A 22,698-nucleotide genomic window follows, 5' to 3' on the forward strand; every position below is an offset into this window, starting at 1 on the left:
GTAGGTATGGTGCTGGTTCTTCCTCCCCAGGTGCATCACCTTGCACTTGTCAGTGTTGAAACCCATCCTGTTCTCATCCACTCACCCTTGTGGAACTTGTGTTCCACAAGTTAACAGAATACTGTTCTTGTCCATTTTAGTGTTACTGCATGCAATTTATTAAAAGGATAATTTTTCCAGCTGTACAAAGCCAGTGTAACAACAGGTTTTGCATACACAACTTCAGGGGGCAGGAACTAAAAATCCCCTTGTATATTAGAATATTTATATACCTTCTATTTCCATTGTATGAAACATGTTTTTTTTTAATTTAACCTTCACACCTGTATGGATCAGGGAAAATGTTTAGACCTGTAGAACTGAGGTACAGAAAAATAAAGGCCCTAATACAGGGATGGGCAAATATTTGGGCTGGAGGGCCATTTAGGGAGTTTTGGTGATCTGTTGCAGTCTGTGTCTGCATGTCTGCACTGCTCCCCACCAACAGCTCACCAAAACTCCCTAAGTAGTTTGCCCCACCCTTGGCCTTAGGATCGGGCTGCAAGTGGGCATCTGGGGGCAGGGCAGGTGAACAGGGCTGGGATCAGGATCACAAGGCAGTGACAGGACAGGGCTGAGGTCCAAGGCAGGCTCCTTGTATGCCCCTGTCCATGGAACTGGCACCCATCGCAGGGGGCATAGGGGCAGCAGATTATGTGTCTGCCCCAGGCCCCGGCTGCATGCTGTTACTGCCCTGCAATCGCATTCCCAATCCTGATCCAAGGCCTCACTTGCCCACCCCATTCCTAGATGCCACGGCCCGATCCCATCTGCCCTGCCTGTGTGGGTCCCGGGCTGGTCTCCATGAAGCCTCCACCCACCTACTTTGTCCAGTGTCCCCAGCAGTTGGCATGGGCTGGATGGGCTGGGGTGCCAAGGTAGTGGGGCTGGGTCTTACAGTAGTGGCAGAAGTTAGCAGTGGCAGCTAGAAGAAGCTGCCATTTCCAGGGCTGTTGGGAAGTGAGTCTGGCTGCTGCACACCCCTCAGCCCCTCTGCACATGTAAGGGCAGCAGGACTGGCTACATGCACCATGGCCCAGGCTACGCCCTGAACCTGGGGTACGGGGGCCAAAAGACCCACTGTGGGCCAGAAAAAATCACTGGGTGGGCCAGATCTCGCCCACAGGCCATGTTTTGCCCACTCCTATGCTAATACCAAAATAAATAAAATAAGGTAAGCATATACCAACTTTAATTGTACAAATAGTGACATTGACTTGGATAGCTCTACTTATATGCTTCGACTTACTTAAATTCTCTCCAGTATTCTCTCTTGACTTTGAATTTCTCTATTTTAAAGTAAGGCCTAAGGACCTAAGGGCCCAAACAAACTTGGTTTCAAAGGAACTAATAGTACTTATGTGGAATTTAGGCACCTAAGTGTCAAAACTTGAACCCAAATTGGCTCTGCTCCCCAAGACACCAAACTCAATAGGTATCTAAGCTCAGGCAGTTCCTCTAATTGGACTGCTGTGCTCCCTAGGCACCCAGACTTGGGCTTCTAAGCATGCACAGAAGTAATCCAGTTTGATTTGGCCTGATTCCTAAACTTTATTGTAATCCTGTTTGGTGCTAGGGAGATGCTTAAGTCCCCAGAGGGATCCAAACTGTTAGGTGTTCTCAAAGCATTGCTAATTCACATTAAATGCATTTGCGGTAATGACGATGACCACCTTTTACATAGTGTTCAAAGTACCCAAGTGTTGGGAGACATGGCTTCCAGACCCTCCTCACCCTGAGGGAGTTTAAAGTAGCATGTATTACTCCCCAGGGCTAGTAGCAGAAATTCCACATAAACCACTATAAGTGATAGGAAACTGGTTCAAATATGTAACACAGCAGAAGTTTGGTGCACTTAAACCACTTTCAAAATAGCCAAAACTGGTTTAAGATTAATCTGGATGGATGTAGTATCAGACGTAACTAATTTAGGTTAAATCAATTTCTTGAATTTCTGTCCCAGATCCCCTCCAGATTCAGGTTAACTTACAGTCATCTAGCATTTCAGGATGCTTTGAACCTCCTCCACAAATCTTCCCCCTCCCCTTGCCCCCACCACAGGGTGGACAGGCTAGTTTGACCCAAGCTGTCCGCTCCAGCTGAGCAGGGACATACGCTCTAGCAGTCCCCAGCTTCTGGCCTGGGCCACTGCAAGTATGTGGCTGCATTTCTGAAATCAAAAGTGAATGTCTGTTCACTTGCTTGTTGTTCAATCTATGCAGCTTAGACTAACCTGCAAGGATTGAATCAATTCAATCTCAGGCTTTTTGACTATCTGTACTTAGCCCAGGAGTGTGTCATAACTGCCTACCTATAGAATATCCTAGGTGAGTGCATTCTCAACCCCTCCTGTTGAATCTGGGCCTCTGCGCAGCCAGGAAGGCAAGAGTTACAGAGCTAGAATGAGACAAAGAAAAAGGATGTGTGGTTCTATGGCCTATACTTATAGCACACCTCAGAGAAGAGGGTCTGGCTTCTGGTTCCTGCTCTTAGGGTTATTTCTATTTGTAACTGATAATTGCCTAATATAAAATGCAGATAGAATCCTGGCAGCAAGGATCAGTAGCCAGAAATGCCAGAATAATAGGCTACTGCATGCTCTCTCTCTCTTGCTGGCTGCCAGGACTGAAATAAAGTAATACTGAACTTTTTCCAAAGGAATAAAACCTGTTTTTTTCTTTCGGTATGAAATCTATTCCAGAACCACTCAGAATCCAGATGGTGTAAGTAATCTAGAAACCCATCTTCCAGAACCTTTAAGTTATATTTGCATTGGTGAAAAAACCTGAAAATGCATGTATGTCTGACAAAAAAATAGCCCCTTGCTACTGCTTTGTATTTGGCACATTCACTTGCTGCTTTTCATCTGAGCTAAGAGCTGGCTGTGTTTCAGATGTAATATTTTCATTTTATATTTTTGTAAGTCAGTCCTGTAAAATGACTTCTAGTAGGAGCAAGAAACAATGTGTCTTTCATTTTCCATATTTTTGCTCTATGTAAAAAGAGACCGCAATGTAAGAACTCCCAAAGCTACAGGGAAAGGGAGAGAATTCCAGGATTATGACATAGTCAGTTTAATAGTATAATTATAATGGTTCCAACTTACAAGAAGCACAAGAAATGTAATTGGAGTTCAGGTTTGGGCTTTGTACATAAGATTTTCACATGAAGAACTGATAAATGTCTTCAGCTTAATCTGATTCCAATCATACTGGTGTCTTTTCCTTTGTATTAGTCCTTCTTACCTGCAGTGTTGTACTGAATATCATGGCAAATCTTGCTGAGAACATCTGCTTCTATTCACTATAGAGAAACTCTCATGGGGTTTGCCATTCTCAATAGATTCACTTCTTTCATAATTATTTATTGCACAGGTCTAAATTATTCCCAACATGAAAGTATGTCCTTTGAGGGTTTCCTTAACCACAAAAGGCAGATAGAATGATAAATAGTGGAACTTTGTTGTAACTTGAGGAGTTGCTTTCACAGTGTTTCTTTTCTGTAAGTCTATTGAGTTAAAATTAAAATTAATACTACATCATGGCTTCGTTTACAACTACATCATGGCTTCCTTTACAACAGCCACTAAAAGACTCCATCTTTACCCATCTTTCCAGCACAGATTAACATATTTCTGTCTACACATAGTTTTTGTACTGGTATAACTGTCTCAGTTGGGATGCCGTGAGTTACTGAGGGTATGTACCAAAGTTCCAGCAGCCTGTCAGGGAGGTGCTCTAACTATGGTGCTTTACAAAAAATGCCATGAATTAGCAAGCTATTGAACCCAACCAGAGTTTGCCTTTTGGGTGGGGGAGGCTCACAGGCTGCTTGCATGGGCTGAAGCCAGAGGTGGAGGCACTCCAGCAGCCTCCCAGGAGGCCTCCCCTCAAAGCCCCAGTAGGAGCAGCCAGGCTGGGCCCACAAGAAAGGGAGGCTTCATTTCCACCCCCCACTCCCCACCCAGCTCTGAGTGCAGCAAGCCTCTGCTGCTGTCAAGATACTTGAGCGGAGGGGGGGGGGGGGAGGGAGACCACCCCCCTCCCCCACTGTGCAAACCAAGTCCAACTCCCCCTAAGACCCCAGCAGAGGTAGCCATGCCAGGTCTACAAGGCAGGGGGCGTCCATTTCCCAACCATCCCCCAGCTTCGGGTGCAGCAGTCTCTGATACTGTCAGTATGCTCATGCAGGGGCAGGAGGAAAGGAGGACCCTGCTGGATGGTAGCTCCTGTTAAGACTTCAACACGGGTAGCTGGGGCACGCATGACGGAGATGGGATGTGGGGAGTCTCTTCCCCCATGCCTGGCTGTGCAGGCAGGAGACAGGTTTTCAGAGGCTTTGCTGAGCCCTGCAAAGCCACATGAGATGCAGGTTCTCTAAGGCTCTGTGCCCTGGAGCGCCCTTGTCTGATACTACATCAGATGAGGGGTTAAATTTTTGCACCATCTACCATTTTAAAAGTGCCATGAATGTTTGTGTTATGGCTGTAGGGGCCTCATTTAACAAAAATGTAGCTTCTCTACACACCCTGAGATGCTTACAGCAGTTGAAACCCAAGTGTGAATGCAGTTATAGCAATATGAAAGTGGCCTATACTAATACTGCTTATTTCTTTTCCCTTGTGGGAATAAATTATACCAGCACAGACACCTGTGAACCAGTATAACAGTTTCAATGCTGCCAGTTAAAGCAGCATACCCATTTAGACTAGGGGCAGACATTCAAAAAGCCAAAGCCTGATTCAACCTTTGCATTTTATACATTTTAGTATAACCTGCAGAGAGTTAATGGGTTTGTAACAGAACAGACATGGAGGGACATGCCTCCAATTGCTCAGGCCAGAAGCCGGGGTGCTAGAGGGCACCCTCAGATGCAGGGAAGCTGTGGCTGGGGGTGAGGGGCATGGCCAGTTTGGGCTGAACTGACCAGAGAGGGGTTTAATTCCTTCCTCCCTGTCCAACCATCAGGACTGCCAGTTGCTCCCCCTTCCTGCTGCAGTACTGGGCACCATGGCCCCTGAGGCAGAGGGGGCAGGGAGAGAGGTTAGTCTCCCCTCTACCCCTTTTGGTAGCCAAGTCTGTTCTCCCCCCATTGCCACTGCGCTTGCTTCCTGTGGTGGAATAGGCCCCTGATGTACCCTTCGTAGAATGACGGAAGGAGAATAATCTCATTCCTGCCCCCATCAAGGGGCCCTACAGGCTGGCTGTGCCCCCCATGGGCCACTGCAGTGGGAGGGGGCAGGGTCCTTGGTGGGGACAGCAGTCTGTCATAATGTCTGGCAGCACGAGCCCCTTCCTGGCCAGAGCCCTGTCCCGTCATGGTTGCTCCCCCCTTGCCACTCCAGCGGCTGGACAGGGGCATGGCCAGACACTGTGGGCTGGGCAAATCTGCCCTGCAGAGGGGCTTTGTCTGGCCCCAGCAGGTCCCTCAGTCCCACCAGGCCGAGGTGCCGTTCCCTGGGCATGCAGCGAGGCTGGGGCTGCTCTGCAGCAGGACTGCCCTTCTTGGCAGCCCAGCCACAGCAGCTCCTTTCCTGCTGCCACTGGTCCTAGCCCCATGGTACAGGCAGGAACCAATGCACGGAGCCCCGACCCTGCATGTCCCACACCAGGTATAGACTCGCCTGTCCAGGCTGAATAGCAGAGGTGGGGGAGAAACTGCTGCTCAGTGCAGGGGGAAAGCAGCTCTTCCCTGTCCCACTGCCAGTGCTTCCAGGTGCATCCACCCAGAGCCTGAGTGGGGCTGCCCTGTGTATCCTCTGTGTCACTACCACTTCTGGGCTGCCCCATGGGACAGGCGATGGCAGCAGACCAGACACAAACCAGAGGTGCTGGCTCCAGGAAGCCAGCAGGAAGCACTGGCAGCTGGAGGGGGAGGGGCCGCTTTTGCCCCATGCCAATGCCAGGCTTGCCCATCCAGGCTGAGCAGCAGTGGTGGGGAGAGAAACTGCTGCTCAGCACAGGGCAAAAGCAGCCCCTCCCCTTCCCACTGTAGGCACTTCCTGCTGCAGCTGAGAGTTTGTGAAGGGTGTGGCTGTGTGTGTAGGGGGGCATAGGGTATTTGGGGGGTTGTGTATATGTGGGGGGTTATGGGGGCAGAGTGTGGGTGTACAGCATTTGTGGTGTGTGAAGGAGGGTGGGGGGTTTGGGGACTCCCCCAACACCGCCCCCATAGTGAAGCAACAGTTGGGGGTGCTTAGGGTGCTTTTGCCTGGCACAGCCAGTGCTGCACATCGTGGTGAGGAGCACAGCCCCTGCCAGGCTATCTCTTTCATCTGTGCTCCCTGTCATGCACATGGAGCCCCTACACTCATGCGAGGCCAGAGGGAAGCCCCCCTACGCTGGAGCTGGCTGCCTTTGCTGCTCTCTGCTGCACAAGGAGCAGAAAAGGAGGCCAGCTCCAGTGAATGGAGTTTCCTGCCCTTGCTGCATAAGTGTGGGGGCTGCGTGTGCATGGCATGGAGCACTGGTGATAGAAATGGCTCAGCGGGGGCTGCACTTCTTGCCACAATGTGCAGCACTGGCCAGACCTGCACGCTGTTGGGCATGAGCACCCCCACCTGCTGCTGTTGCCACTGCTGCCTGCCAGGGCTGAACACCATGGGAGGAGTGTGGGGAGGGGGTCCCCACGCCCCCCACCCTCCTTCATCCACACTCTGCCCACCTGAGGCCCACACTGCTGCGCCCCCCTTGGGTGCAGACTCCACACTGCCACCAGCAGCTCTGCCCCCACCCCCACCACTTCCCTACCTGCTGTCTGGAGCAAGCAGGATGCTGGGGAAGCCAAGCAGGTCCCCAGCAGTTGCAGCAGTGGCAGCAGCAGCCCCACCCAAAAGCTGCCTTTTGACCAGGCCAGGCCCTTCCACCCACAAGAGTGTGGGAGTGAGGTGCAATAGGGTGTGTTGGAGGCGTGTGTATATGTGGATGCCTCGCTCCCACCCTCATAGGTGGAAGGGCTGCGCAGGGTACAATTAATCGGTGGGTGCCACAGGCGGGATGAAAGTGGTCGGTGGGCCAGATGTTGCCCGCCCCGAGTTAAAATAATTCAGCTTTTGTTTGTGAACACAGCACAGTTCTATTTGGATTGCTTGGCAGCCACATACAGAGAAGCTTGGAAGTATTGTTCCTGACAAAATATATAATATTTGTCTGTCTGCCTCCCTCCCTCCCTAGGGTTTGGGCACCAAATTTCTGCAAGATCCTTAATTAACCATCTGTCTACCCACTAGCAGGTAAAAGCACAAGATCTGTGAGTGTATGAGAGGATGCAACTCTTCTGGTTTTTATAGCTAATGAGTTAGCTCAGAGAGTTAGGCCTTTACTATTTCCCAGATAAATGTTACTGATCAGACTCTGTATGATGACTACAGTTAAGAGCCTGAAAGTATCAGACTGGCTCTGCTTGGTGAAGGGCCTCTGGATTTACATAAGGGTGAACAATAATAAATTTGTCCTAACATGCCAAAGCAGTGAGGTTTACATATTGAGGCAATTCTGAAGAACAATTTGATTTTAAAGGCTTTGTAAATGGTCCAAATAATTATGCTTAAAAAAAAAAAGTCTTTCTTTTCTTTGCATTTCCAGCTGCCACATTTATGGAACACTGGAAGAGAAGACAGATGCGTCTCAACTATAGATGGGATCTGACTGGGTTTGAAGAGGAGGAGGTTAGTTTTAAAGTCATTTTGAATTTATGTCATTTCATGATTTTGTTTAGCTTCTATAATTAGATCTAAGTGATTCCTTGCTAGACATCACTAAATGGAATACTGAGAGAGATTTTTGCAGTACTTCTTTGATCCAAAAGAAGAAAATCCTTGTTGTGAACATTTTTTGAGTTTCTTATACAAGTGTATTACTAGCACATATTGTTTCCATAGAAATAGAAGTGTATAGCCACAAACAATGGTATTAAGTCACACCTACTTGAGCAGACATGGAATATATAGCTCATGTGTAGCTGTCTCTAAAAAGAGCTCTAAAGGCTTAAAGCTAAAAGCTAAGACACTCATTCTTCTTGCATTAAATTGCTATGAGTGAGGCATGACTGTACCAAGGCTGATGAAGTTATATTATCATAAAAACCACCAACATTTCCATTAACTTTAATGATGCAGGATCAAGCTCTAATTTGGTAAATCTTTTGGAAAATATTGCTTAAATGTATGGAACACTTCACAGGAATACTGGGATGCAAATGTGCGGGTAATGTTTGCTGCATGTGCCAGAAACTTTTAGGCAGGCTTTATAATAAACATGTTTGAGAGTGGAAGGATTGAGAAATTCAAGCAAAAGACTGCTAAATTTATATTCAAATGGATATGTATATGCAGCTATGAGAATGTGTGGGGGAGGAAACTTCATCCATTAGAAATGATTTTATTTTTTTACATTCTGACATTATCACCAGGGATTCTGGTTTCCTCTGCTTAAAAATTGCAAATTCTCTGATTAAAACTCCCAAAATCCACGATTAAAATGAAACACCATTTCATGGGCGGGCAGGGAGCAACTCACCATGGTGGTGTGGGGCTTGCAGTGGCAAGGAGCTTCCCTGCCCCCCCCACTCTGTCCTGCTGCACTGGGTCCCACCCACTGTGTTGTAGAGGCCCTGGGGGGAAGGCACCTCCCTCCATCCCTCCCTATGGGGGCCTCAATCCCCCCTCCTTCCCACCAGACTTACCTGTGGAAACTGCTCTCTAGGCTACCTGGAAGACATGTGCATGTGTGTGCACGGACATGCACATGGTGCCCTCTGCCTGATTGCCCTCCTTCCACTCCCCCCAGCCCCTTGCAAGCTGGAACTTTGCCAGTCTGTGGAGAACTCTTTGCAAAACTGGAAAATTCACTGGTTTTTCCGTTAAAATTAAAAATCCGCATTTTTCTCGGTTAAAAGGGAACATCTGCTGTTTTTGCTGTTTTTCTGTGGGAAACGAAAAACTCGGGTCCCTGATTATCACTAGGAGCCCGAATGAGAGTCTATTGAAGACAGTGATGCTCTTACCACTGACTTCAACAAGCTTGATATCAGACTTAGCTGTGCAATTCATTTGTGCCATTCCATAACATTTTAAAAGCCCCACTACCTTCAATAAATCTAGACACTTTTTCTTTGGTCAGAATTGTATTTCTTAGTTTTGTGTCTTTGGGCACTGTATTAAAATTATGGCTGCCCATGAAAACTGGATATACCTGAAACATATGCAACAAGCATGCATGCATTAAATCATGTGAACATGTTTTTCATAGACCTTCTATTAAATCATGTGTTATATTACGTGTTAGGCTGGATATAAGTATTGTATACTTGTTTTCTTTTATTAATTGAATTCTTCATAGAAACTTTGGTTTCTAAGGGTGTTGTTACATGTTACAGTTCACACATGCTAACTCTGACAAATGTTAGGCAGTATTAAAATTAGTATGTGCTGTGAGCAGTCATACGTTAAGGGTTAATACCTTCTCTAATCTGCACAGATCTATTTGTGGTGAGAGACCTGGTAGCAGGGGTATGGCTAGGAGCTGCCAAGTCTGCTCCGTAACTGTGCAGCTCTCCAGTGGGTCCCTGCTTAGCTGCCACCTCCCCCCCCTGCAGTTTCCCAGCAGCTCCTCACTCATCGACCCCCACCCCCAACCATCTCCACCATGTCTCCCTAGTCATTAGCAGCTACTCAACTCTCCATGGCACTGTCAGTCCAGGACAGTAGCATTCTGGATAACAGATTGTCCACATGGGGTTGGTGGGGTTTGGACGGGTGCATCCTTGGGTACTGGAGAACCATAAACTGCTGGCATTTGCTCTATGCACCGGATTGACTTCACTGCAACATGAGCTGCCTAACACCAGCTAGATGTTGCTGGTCCTTGCCCAAAGATGCATAACTTTGAGATCCTCACAGAACACTTAGCTTTTTCCTTCTTTAACATGCAGACACTCCCATCTCAAGAACATTTAACATGTGGGAAAGGTATTGTCTAACAACACCCTAAGACCACAGTCCTATTAGGTGCAGGCAGTCTGTACCCATACCATTTGCAGGATCAGCACCTATCATATTGGATGAGAATATGAAAATATCTTTGCTAGAAACCTTGAGGCAACTGCTCTTTTATTTTTGGTATCTTATTAGCACACGACAGTGAAAAGGATCAACTGTATCTTTCCAATGGCTGTTCCATTCATAGCTGCATTCAGAGTACTCTGCAGTAATTGCAATGTGCAACCAGAGAAAGCAGCTGCTAATATAGTGTATTTTACTTTCCTTCAATGCACTCAACTCTAGTAAACATCGCCCTCAGTTCAATAAAGCATTCAAGCATCCACTTAAGAAAAGCCAATGGAACATAAGCAGGTGGCTAAGTGTTTTGCTGAATCAGGGTCACAAGTGGCAAGCAAAAATACTGAAATATCTAAGCTGGTGGTGTTTTGGTGGGGACAGTTATTCAGTAAACTCAATAAGGCTTATTGGTACAGGCGATATTCAGTACTATCAGTACACCTTCAGTGAGAACACAAGAACAGACTGCTTTCCCCTGATTAGGTCTAGCCATCCACGGTACCTACTATTTACTTTTGTGTGATTTTAAAAAAATATATGAAGCCAGTATAATTTGCAACAGTTAAGTAATCATATTTTCATTTTGTTTTGTTTTTTGTTTTGTTTTGTTTTTCTGGTTCCCTGAAGGAGGCAGTCAAGGTTTGGAAATATTTTTTTTTGTAATTGCTCTACCTTTTTTATTACCTATCAACAGGTGAAAGGTATCTTTTGGTGTCACCTATTTCTTTTTTTTCCAGCATCTAATTTTCTTTAGAACTACCACTACAATGATTCTTTCTTGCTTTTTTCCCATTGGTTGGAACTTTTTTTTAATGCATTCTGTTTTCCATCCAGTACGTTGTTGTGTGTACTTTCTGAATCTTTTGGCTGTCTCTCTGTATTTCTGATTATTTCCTACATCTCCTCTTTTCAATGTATGTGGCTAGTCTGATATGCAATATCTTTTTTCACTGAAAATATACTTTCCTATGGCTTTTGCCACAATTCATTCATGTTTGTGAGTGTCCAAACTAAATCTGTCTGAGACTTTCATTGTCAACTCGCTAAGACCTCAAGTGCTACACACGTTTAACCTAAATTATAACAGATAATAGCTGCCCTCCGTTAGGTAAGATTCGCAGAGATTATTACAGTTAACAGCATGTAAAGTCTCTTCTTTATCCGTATAATAAGATCCTTTCAATCCAGATAAAGCATCACATACTGTGAACAGTAGTCTCTCACTATGGACTTCTGTGAGTTAAGTTTGACCTACATGGGGCTACATTTGCCATCTTTGACAAGCTCTGTAAAGCTTTTTGGCTCTGCTCAACCTTTCTTCCATAGCACAGAATTGAGAACAATGCAGACTTCAAAGGTTTTAGTTACAACAGGCAATCATCTGATAATATGTCCAGTAAATTAGAATCCAATAATAACAGCTGGAAGTAAGAAGGACATTGATTAGCATTTTTCACACAAATCTGAAGTAGGAAATCAATATCATTGCTTGCAATTAAGTATAAGTTATTTCACAGGATCATCCAAGAGCAGAATATGAAGCTAAAGTATTAGAAAAATCACTGAGGAAAGAATACAGACATAAAGAGGTATGGTAACTATATGAATGTATTTAATCAGGTAAAATCCTTTGAAACCTAATCTATTTCCAGTGGTGGGCTGACCAAGATTTTGGAAAAAACAAAAAAATAAAACAAACAGAAAAAATATAATGCTATCACATTTAAGTTTGTGAATACTTCTGAACCCATGAATTATGTATGTCAGTGTGTACACTTCATGCATGTTAGATCTGTGCAAGTACAGAACTATGTTCAATATTTAGACAAAGTTGAATGACAGTTGAATAACTCTATTAAAATACAAATTTGAATTAGGCTGCTAGGTAACATTTAAGAAATCTTAAGTGAATCTTGAGTCTTGTGGTATTATAGGTAATTAAAATGTCTCAATAATCCTTTCTCTCCCTCTGAGCTATCATCATGACAACATGCTAATCATTTGGGCCAAACTGTGAGGTGCTTTATACGTTCCAATCAGTGTCTGGCTGAATAAGGACTGAGCAAAACTGAACGGTAATTCATGCCTTCCTGCAGATTTTCCTGCATGAGAGGAATCTAAAAGAGAAAAATTATTTGAGAGACCTTCATAGAGTTTCCTCCCTGCTTTTTCACTGGGAGTAAAGATTTCTTTTCTGGCATCACAGATGCATTGGAATGCACTATTAAATGCCTCTAAAAGGCAAATATTCAGCCATTGGATTGGAATCTGGCTTTCTATGCTTAGATATTAAGACATTTGTGGCTATTAAATATCCCATTGCACTTCTATTGTTACTAGGATAATAATTAATATTAATAGTACTAACTCCAAATTCTTTGGCAGATTCCAGCTTCAGTAAAACTTTCTGCCTTTTTCAATATAATCCCCCAGCAATAAGGTATCCCTCACTTCTGATCCTAACGTATTTTGTGTTATTTTGACAAATCTGTATGTCACCCCAGAGGTAGCTACATCTTAAGGATGAATGATTCAATTCTTTTTTAGTCGTTTTTACAGAAAATCAGCATAAGTTTAGAGTTCAAGACAGGTTGGGATCCATCAAAATAAAAGAAACTATGTAAATATAAGATATTATTAGTAACGGATGCCATATAGACACCCAAGTAACAGGCACCTTAATAGAATAGTTTAAAATAAGATTAAATTTTCTGTTTTGTTTTCTCAGGTGCATATATTTAGGTGTGGCTTGACTATTCTTAAAGGTTGATACTCATCTGGTTTTGATGCATTCTAAATAGGCTATAACATAAACTGTTTAAACTTAGCCTCTTTAATATTAAACAAGCAAACAAACAAAACATTTTTAGTGTGGAATACCTTACTTGCAACGTTGTTTAAACTACCTCTGCAAAAGAAAAAGCATTTGAGCTTCTGCCCTTTTTATGATGAGTAAATAAGGCCTGAAAAGTAGGTTTTTTTCTTTCCCAAGAAAAATGTAGAGGACTTTCTAGTCTCTCTTACTCAAGAAATTCAAGTCTCATTTAGACCAAATAACTTGTACCACTAGTGAGTGGAGACATCTAAGTTACCAGAGAAGTAAAAGCTGAGCCGTCAAGAGCAAAAGAATCATTTAGTCATACTGTTTAAAACTTTAGTTTGCTCCTGCTTTGGACAATACCATTTTGATCTTAATAAACAAAAATGGTATGGGAGAAAAAAGTCCTTCACATAAGGCTCAACTGTTCAACACTGGGAGTTTGACATATTACTCTTACAAAGAATTAAGTAGGACACTTGAAAACTTGAACCTAAAGTTTGGCTCACAGTAACATTCCTCACAGCTTAGAGGTCCTTCAGAAAAACTATGTAAAACCATGAGAACAGAAGCTAAGATAGAAAACTAAGGCAAAAATAAAATTTAAAAGAAAAGCTTTTCAGGCTTTCTTTATACATCATAAAGAAATAAGGAGGGCACATAATTATTTTTTTAAATGTCCTTTACAGATCGCCTTTAAAAATGAAATTTCTTCTAGGTCTGGGGAGTTGGTTTGGTTTGGTGTGTGGGACAGTTGGGTTTTTTTCCCTTAATTAATCTGAAGCTGGAACACAAAGCATTGAACAAACTAATGGAGCGCTTATTGCTAACTTGCAGTGGGTAAGAGAGTCTGCGGATTAATTTAATGTTGTTAATCAGTGCTTTGTAATGTATTGCACGGTCCTTCTTTTGTTTCCTTTGATTGCCATCAGAAGCGTCGACATTTGCCAGAAGAGACAACAAACAAATGGAGACAAAGAGTTAAGACAGTCATGGCTGGGGTGAAATTGGTACATTTCATTCAAATTTATGGAAAAAAACCTCAAATTTTGAGTAAATATGGAAGACACAAATTAATTGTTTTTTCAGCAAACTTTGGCTGTTGAACCTTTGTTTAATATTCACATTCTGCTGTTCTTTTTGTTTTTGTTCAGGACTCTGATAGTGACTGTGTTTGTGGGTATATACAGGCATCTGGGGAGGCTTGGGGGAGGTTAAATCATGTTAAAAGTGGCAACCCAATCTACCTTAGTTCACCATGGTGCAGACCCTATACTTAGATCGCTAGTTAAGTTGCTCTGAGTACATAGTATACAGAAGTTCAGAAGATAGATTGATCTAACAATGGCCAACCTAATCTAAGTTAAGTCTACCTCTGAGGTAATCTAATTTAAATTGGGTCTGGTGAGACCAATGTAACTGAACTTCTGCACAGTTCCCAGCACAGCCCTGGAGATGGGAAAGCCTAGCTGCCGGCTACAGCCCTGGGGATGCACTTTTCATACCCACCTCATCCCCTTGCTCCACACCCAGATGGACAACCCCTCCTTGCTGCAGACCACCCAGCCTCCCTGAGCCCACCAAACCCCTCATCCCATAAGGCATTTCCAGTACTGGTTTAACCAGTGTTTACTGGAGCCAGGAGCCAGGGAAGTAAGTTGGGATGGGGGAGGGGTGGGCTGTTCATATGGAGGTAGAGGATGAGGGGAGCTAAATATAACCTCTGGTCCCAGGGTAGGGGAAAGAGTCCCCCAAACCTGCCTCCACAGACCCCACTAGCCTGTCTAGTCCTGCCAAACCCTCCCACACAACCCTGGACTCTGCTTGCCCCCAACCTCCTGCAGACCCTGCTTCTTCTCTGATCCCCCAAAGCCCCTCCACAGACACTTCAGGCCCCCCAAAATCCCCTGATTCTCCCAGGACCCCCCACAGACCCTGCTTATCTCCCAATACCCAGCATGGACTCTGCTCCAACCCCCCCCCCCACCACCACCAACTAGGCCTTTCATCCCAATTTACCTTGGATCAGGTAGCCATTTTTTACTTGATCTAACCTTCCCCATAACCTCCCAAATGTCAGTATGTACCCTGTAAGTAGTGGGAATGGCACTGCATGGCTAATCTTTGCATTACCATGTTGGATGGATGTTGCATTGTTGTAATGGAGCATGTGCCACGTGCCTGACCAAGTAGCCTGCTGTTCTGTCAGACATCATGCATGAAATGTCATTTTGTACTGAATTTAAATTTGGTATTCAGCGTGGTATCATCTTCTCTGTTTAATCTTGACAGTTCTATCCTCTTAACTTCAAACTCCATCCGTAATCTGACTTCATTTGTGACATTCTAAATGAGATTTTTATTCCCAAATTGTTTGAAAGAAATCAGTAGATAGTTGTTCAGGTAATGGAGTGTTATCCTGGCAAGAGTTAAACATGTAAGTAACTGAACTCTTGAATAGTCCTATTGATGTCAATAGAAATATTCATGTGTATAAAATGATCCTGAAGCTGCTTGCTCATGTAAGTAATCCACATTTTAGTGAGACTACTTATATGAATAAGTATTACTTGTGTAAGTAAGGCTTGCAGAAACAATTCTAATGGTGCCTGCCTTCTTGCAAATATATCAGCATACAAAGTTTTTAAAACTTTTCTGAGAAAGGATCATAAAATATTTCTTACACTAGAAAAATAGTGTGAAAAGTTTATCCATGTGTTTCTATAAAATAAGTCTTTAATAAATATTATTTATCTTTATAATACCCATAATGCAAGTTTTAGCACTAGTGTAAAGCTAAATGTAATGTAAATAGTTTATATATATATATATAAAACTAACTCATGGGTAGGCAGCCCCTTGCACAGGTGTCGGAGCATGGCACTCAAAGGCATTTTGCTTGACACGCACTTAGAGTGGATGGAGGGGAAGGGGGCTAGGGCTGCACTGCTACAACAAGGATCAGGCACCTTGCGGTTCCCCCATTGTCTCTTCCTCGTACATGAACATCTTATGAGTCAAGGTTGCGGGTGTTTTTGGCACTCTGCCCAAAAATCTTGCAGACCCCCCACTGTAACGTTAAACACTGTTTCTTTGCACCTTTTAACTTGTTGTGTCTGTATGATTTGTTTCTTGTGCATTGGTGTTTTTTGTTAAAATCCCAGTAGGAGAGAGGTTTTTTTAGATAGTCTATAGCTTTAATAAACTACAGGGTTTTTTCATATTTTAGACTGATAAAGAGAAACTGACATGGAAAGATCGTTTTCCAGCATATTTTACCAACTTCGTTGGCATTATCTTCATGGTAAGTATTATATGGTAGATACTTAAGATTCACATTACTGAGTCATCTGAAGCAGAATTAAAACAAACACCAGTGAAATAATTATAGTCACTTTAAAAGATATATTTTACAACTGACTTCTTCTTTTCTAGGAAAGGAAAACTGTTTATTCACTTTAAGTTTTCAGTCACATTGTAATATTTGAATGAATACTTTGGCTTTATTTTTCAATAAGCATGTTGTAAAACCAGGGAGGCAAATTCAGGGTGGTTAATGATAATGAAGTATGGAATCAGAAATTACCATATTCTAGATGAAAGCAAAACTCAGATGTGCTTAAATTGCTCAAATCTGGGGAACCAGATAATTATTGTCCCAGAACACAGAAAAAACTAATACATAACTCTAAGTCTAGTAGTAAGTATTGTTAAGGAATCTTTCAAATGAGGGTAGTACCATAAGGCTGCAAATATAATGCCTACATTTATGAAAGGAAAAAATGGTGATTTGATGCTCTCTCTAGTCCTTAATTGCATGTTAGGCTCTAATAATTGTTGTTCCTTCAAAACTTGTTCCAAAGACATAGAAGTGAACAAAAAAATATTAGGCCCATATTGCATTTCATCCCAAAGGTAGAACAGGCCAATCTAATTAGACATCTTTAATAAGAGAATTTACATTTTTAGATAAAGGAAATGTGCTATGTAGGATCAAACACTATCAATATCATGATCCTACACCTTTCCTAAGTCATAAGCCTGAACAGTTTCTTAAACCTCTTTTGATCTTAAAATATTCTTCCAATTCTTAATATATTCATCTATTTAAGCAGCATAAAAGTATTTTTCCCAGGTCTTTAGGAAGTTAGATATATGTTTTTGTATTGCAATTGGTACTCTTTAGAAATTCCAACTAATATGTAGTTTAACTTCAGGAGCCCTAAATTTAGTTTATCCTTTACATTTTCACAAGGTTGAATGCCTAAGAAAGATATTAGGAAGTCACAGAGAAAGGCCAGGTCAATGCCTGTAGCATTCCTCTCCATTTCTATAAGACAGTTTCATTCCTACCTTTTTTCTTTATAGTTAGGCAGTTACTACATATTCCTTAATGGTTTCTATTTAAAAGATAAGGCATTTTCATCTAGATTTCTTTTCATACAGATTTTAATTCTATAATAGGGGTAACCAAGTAATGACATGCCAGCCAGATCTGAATGGCAGTAGCTTTACCATATTTCTTGAATATGAGATGACCCTGACTATAAGATGACCCTCTCCCCTGCAATAATTAGATTATATATATGGAAAAAATTATCTTAAAAAAAATAAAAATGTCCAGGTATAGAATCTAGTTATTGGAAGATAACCTTGAATTTGCCCCCCTTCCCACTGCTACAGTAGAGAAAATAAATCCCCCTCCCACTGCTGCTGTAGATAAAACAAATTCCACATGCAGGTGCTCCCCTCTTCCTCACTGTCAGGCCCTGCTCTCCCTGAACACATAGAAGTGAGGGGCAAATTTGAAAATACTGACCTTGAAATAAACATATGGGTAACCATAGACTTAATTCATCCAGAATTGAGGCACTTTACATTTTTTGAAACTACTACAAGTTTTAGTACAGGTATTCCATAGGCACATCTACATATGTGGCTTACTGCTCAGTAGACTAATTTACTGCTCAGTAAAGCGTCACCATCTACAAGTGCATAGCAATTAGGCTAGTTTAAACTAACTTACTGTGTTGTCGGATAGTCCTGTCAGACGCAAGTAGTTTCTCACAGCTCGGTAAATTAATCTGCTTAAACTGACATCGGTCCTGGAGACACTACAGTAGACAGTGATGGGGCTGGCTAGGGCATGAGGCTGCTTCAGTGCTGGGCTAGCCAGTGGGCAGCCCCACACTGAAGCACCCTTATGCCACAGCCAGCCACTCCATAGCATGTGGAGCCCTATCAGAACAGCTCTAGGCTGAAGTGCTGTGGAATGGCTGGCTGGGGGCTTAGCCCCATGCTGAAGCACATTTGGGCCCCAGCCAGCTTATCTATAGCACATAGAGCCTGGTCAAAGCAGCCCTGGGCTGGCAAGCTGACTTCCTACCCCTTGGGTCCCCTGCTAATTGCTCTGGAGTTTTTGCTCTTGGTCACATACTCAAAGGTTCACCTGGGAGCAATAAGTTCCAGAGTTTATTTATGTTCATTAATTGCACATGTAAATGCATGCCATAAACACACTTTTAAGCAGTATGTTTATACCTACTTATTATATATACAAACTGCATCATATTAGTCCAAAGTCAGAAGGCTCATGATTTACCCTATAACTCATTGGGCTGGACCCTAACAGTCAACAGTGTTTTAGCCATGGTAACCCCACAGCTCAGCGTTGCTCAGTTTATGTACCTACAGAAGGACCCATGTGTGAATCAGTGCCCCCACTCATGACTGGAACGGAGTGTTCTTGTCACAGATTCTGGGATCCTCCTAAAGTCTATCTATATGCAGCTAAGGTGCAGGGCAACCTGGTCTGGCTCCACCTCCTAGACGGTGAGACCACACTATTCATATGTTGAGAACTTATTTGATGATGTTTGCCAGACATTTAAGGCTGGTGAAGAAATAGGAATCTTTGGAAATAGGAAATAAAGCACAGCTCACCTGTGGAGTGACGCGAAAGTAAAAATGCAATATAGTGGCTCACCATGACTTGAAAAAGAGTTGGTGGTGAGGGGGAATGAGTGCAGTGGGCACTACCATGTGTCTTCTTCAAATGGGATGCACTAATCTATTCTTATATTAGGTTCCCATCAGCACCTTGGCGTTTTTGGCTACAATCAAATTTAACATTTTTAGCACCAAAGGGAGGGTGTCATGGCTGGCTCTGGCCCTCCTGGTGCTGACCTCATACTACAGTGCCTCCAGGACCAGTGCCAGTTTCCTGTGGAAGGAACACTCACCTGTTTGGGGAGTTTCTTTTAAGGACCAAAAAAAAAAAAAGGAGTTCCCATCAGCATGTTTGCTCAATATGGGCCAGGTATTTTATAATCATGTTCAGTGTTGGCTTCATTTAGTTAACTTCATGGTTGGTTTTTGTTACTGAACATAGGCTACTTTTGGCATCAGTTTAATGCCAGTGTATGTAATGAGGTTTCCTTGTATGTGAATGTAAAATGAGAAGCTTCTCCCCCACACTCCCCATGGTGGCTGGGGGGGAAAAAATATCATCTTGTATTCAGGTACATACAGTAATAGCTGCAGCTCCTGAAGCCATAGCAATTAACACTGTCCTTGCTTGTCCTGCTGCCCAGTTTCTGAACCTGGGGGGAACCCTGCAGTCAGATTTAGAGTGCGGAGCTGCATTATCTCAAGAGGGTACAAAGAACAACCACATGTATGGTCAGGGGCATGGAGAGTAAGCCATATGAGGAAAGACTCCAGGAACTGGGCCTGTTCAGCCTGAGTAAGAGAAGGCTGAGAGGCAACTTGATAGCTGCCTACAAATACATCAGGGGTGAGCACCAAGAACCAGGGGAGCAACTCTTCAGGGAGGCACCTCATGGGAGGACAAGGACTAATGGATATAAACTAACAGAGGGTAAATTCAGGCTAGACATAAGAAAAAACTTTCTCTGTAAGGGTCACCAGAACCTGGAACACACTCCCAGCTGAGGTGGTCCAGTCACCCTCCTGGGAGGTATTCAAGATGAGGCTGGACAGGCACCTTGTCAAACTTGTCCCACTCCAATAACTTTCTGCCTACAACGGGACCAGACTTGATGATCTTACAGGTCCCTTCTGATCCAATGGTTCTATGATTCTATCTGTCATGCAGGGCTACTGATAAAGCTGGAAATGTGGTTCTGGGAAAAGTGGCAGGTGCCATGGTTCTAGGAACCACAGTAAATTGTTGCTGCCGAATTCCAACTTAGCAGGCCAAGTGACACAGCTTCATGCTCCAGATCCAACCCGCAGACAAGCCCTGTGCTCTGCAGACTAGTGTCATATCATTCATCCAGCAAATGGGACTATGTGACCTGAGCATCCCTGTTTTGTAGCATTAGCTCCACAAAATCATATTGCTTTTATGATTAAACTAGTGGGAAGGAAGGTTTTGTTCCATTTACATTGACTACAGTGCCTTGGGATCTGGCCCAGAGAGCCCATGAGGGACACTTCATATAAATGAATTAGAGTTGGATGTTTTATTAATGGTAATGCTATCGCTTAATTTCAGATTGGACTGACATTTGCTATCGTATTTGGAGTCATTATATATAGAATCTCCACTGCAGCAGCCTTAGCCATTAGCTCAACTCCTTCTGGCCGATCTAATGTTAGAGTAACTGTCACTGCAACTGCAGTAATTATTAATTTGGTGGTGATCATCATCCTGGACGAAGTATATGGCTGCATAGCAAGATGGCTAACTCAGATTGGTAAGTACAAATCTTTAAATCATTTTTGTTAGAGCAGTTTTTTATATAGGTATAAAAACTACCTATTTACCTGGTATTGTTGTCCAACTTCAGACAGGTGAGTAAAAGGAGAACATACAAAATAGTTTTTCTTTAATGACAGATGACAAAGCAGTTCAGGATAAAATAATCTCCACTTCTAAAATATTTGGGCAGTAGCATAACTGAGTGAGGAGAGACTGGGACAGCAGTCCCCACAACCACCTTTGGGAGTAAAGAAGTGCAAAAATAGCCATCACCACAGGTGTGAAGGACCAGAACACTGTAGAAAAGAAATTGTATAGTATTTTCAAGGAAGACCAGGTTCAGAAGACAAGAAATCTTGTCAGATACAATCTTGTACCATGTCCGGACTAATTTTATGGACAGAAACGGTTTGGATATTGTCATTGCAAAAAAGGTTCCTGAAAATACCAGGCACAGAATTATCAAACTGAGCCTTTTGACTCTATACAATTTTAAAGTAGAGTCCTCAAATCATTTTTATCCTGTTCACATGTCCTTAATGAATTCCTTTCACTGCTTTTCTTGAATGAGTGTGTAGTTCTGGTCTCAAAAACATGGAAGCTATTCCCATTGACATCATTTAAAGGCAGTCCTCAACTACAGGCTGTCCTCAGACTTACGACAATTGGTTCCTGAAAACCACGTCTTAAGCCAAAACGTAACTCAGAACCAATTTTCCCATTGGAAACAATGTTATAAATGGGGGATTGGTTCCTGAACCAAGGCCCGATATCTTATTTTCACTAAAAATAACCCAGATTTTTGTACTTAATCAATTATAGATGAGTAATATAGCTACATTAATGTATTTATATTGTAAATAGCAATTCTATTGATTTGGAAGGACTTCTCTGAGGAGACTGCTGGACTTTTTGAAGAGCTCTTGGTTGGACTTTTTGAAGGGCTCTTGGCTGGAGTCTTCTCAGGAGTCTTGGCTGCAAGTTTTTCTGGAGTCTTGTCTGCTTTCTTAAAGAAAGTGTCCAAGGAAGTTTCAACAGATTTTCTCCAGGGAGATGAATGAAGTAGCAAACTTGTTTGTTGGTGTGGCTTGGCATCAGATCGAGCACTGTAGAGTCAAAACTGACGTCAAAAAGTTGAAACCCGGTGTCAATTTATAAACGTTGTAAGTGTGAAACATAGTAACTCGAAACATTGTAAGTCGAGGGCTGCCTGTATTGTACTCTTTTACATTAAAAAGAAATCTTGTAAATATTAATGAGATCAGAAATAAGATCTCTGTAGCTTGATTTTTTTCATTGGCTTCAGCTGAACGAGGTTTATGAGCCTTTGTGTCAACATATTTCCTTAAAGGATAGTGGATTGCATGACAAGAAGTTTTCCAGAAGTTCAAACATAATTAGCACTTCATGAATACTTTAGAATACTTCATGACTTGGAAGGTAACTTACTGTTTTACATGTGTCTTATTTGCTCCAGAGGTCCCAAAAACTGACAAAAATTTTGAAGAGCGACTGATCTTCAAAGCCTTCCTTCTGAAATTTGTCAATGCTTACACTCCCATTTTCTATGTTGCTTTCTTCAAGGGCCGGTGAGTTATTTAGAAAGTTATTTAAAATCTCAACAGTTGATTTGAGCTTATTTGCAGCAGTCCAGATTCTGATTGTTTCTGAGTGCACAGCTACCAGTGGAACTCTACAGACATCCAAAGCTAGTTTATAAACTGTAGAATTTATCTGTGCCTTTCTTCTAACCTTGTTCCATCTAATTGACTTCTTCCTCCCTCTTGTACATGACAGTTTGCCTCAAGTTAGCTAAGGTTTGTTTCTACTTTGAAAGATGTGCCTTAATAGAAGTTTGGTATGTATTTGTAATATTTAGAATGTATAAAGAAGACTCAGTAAAAAATCTTTACCACCTCAACAAAGTCAGCATTTACATTTAAAATGAAAAGAAAGTTTTTCCAAACACAACTAAGTAAAATTTTCTTCTTTGCATTTTTGTGTCATGACAGATTATTAACAATTCCATATATTTGTACTTCCTGTTCAAAAGTTTAG

The 22,698-nt window shown here is 42.6% G+C and overlaps 1 protein-coding gene across 4 annotated transcripts in view; it reads left to right on the forward strand.

The window, feature by feature from the left end:
- ANO1 (anoctamin 1) overlaps nucleotides 1-22,698 on the forward strand; it is a 133,962-nt gene that overhangs the window by 95,307 nt on the left and 15,957 nt on the right. For 2 of the 4 annotated variants that reach the window (XM_019551995.1, XM_019551996.1), the window contains 7 exons: nucleotides 7,623-7,705; nucleotides 10,724-10,735; nucleotides 11,614-11,685; nucleotides 13,847-13,924; nucleotides 16,144-16,218; nucleotides 20,434-20,635; nucleotides 22,118-22,229. In XM_019551995.1, the coding sequence (XP_019407540.1) occupies nucleotides 7,623-7,705; nucleotides 10,724-10,735; nucleotides 11,614-11,685; nucleotides 13,847-13,924; nucleotides 16,144-16,218; nucleotides 20,434-20,635; nucleotides 22,118-22,229 (634 nt within the window). The remainder of the gene's footprint in view (nucleotides 1-7,622; nucleotides 7,706-10,723; nucleotides 10,736-11,613; nucleotides 11,686-13,846; nucleotides 13,925-16,143; nucleotides 16,219-20,433; nucleotides 20,636-22,117; nucleotides 22,230-22,698) is intronic. The other 2 variants (XM_019551997.1, XM_019551998.1) reach the window with 1 other exon arrangement.

Source organism: Crocodylus porosus, unplaced genomic scaffold (assembly GCF_001723895.1).
Source record: "Crocodylus porosus isolate Cpor-Errol unplaced genomic scaffold, CroPor_comp1, whole genome shotgun sequence".
Taxonomy (NCBI): Eukaryota; Metazoa; Chordata; order Crocodylia; family Crocodylidae; genus Crocodylus; species Crocodylus porosus.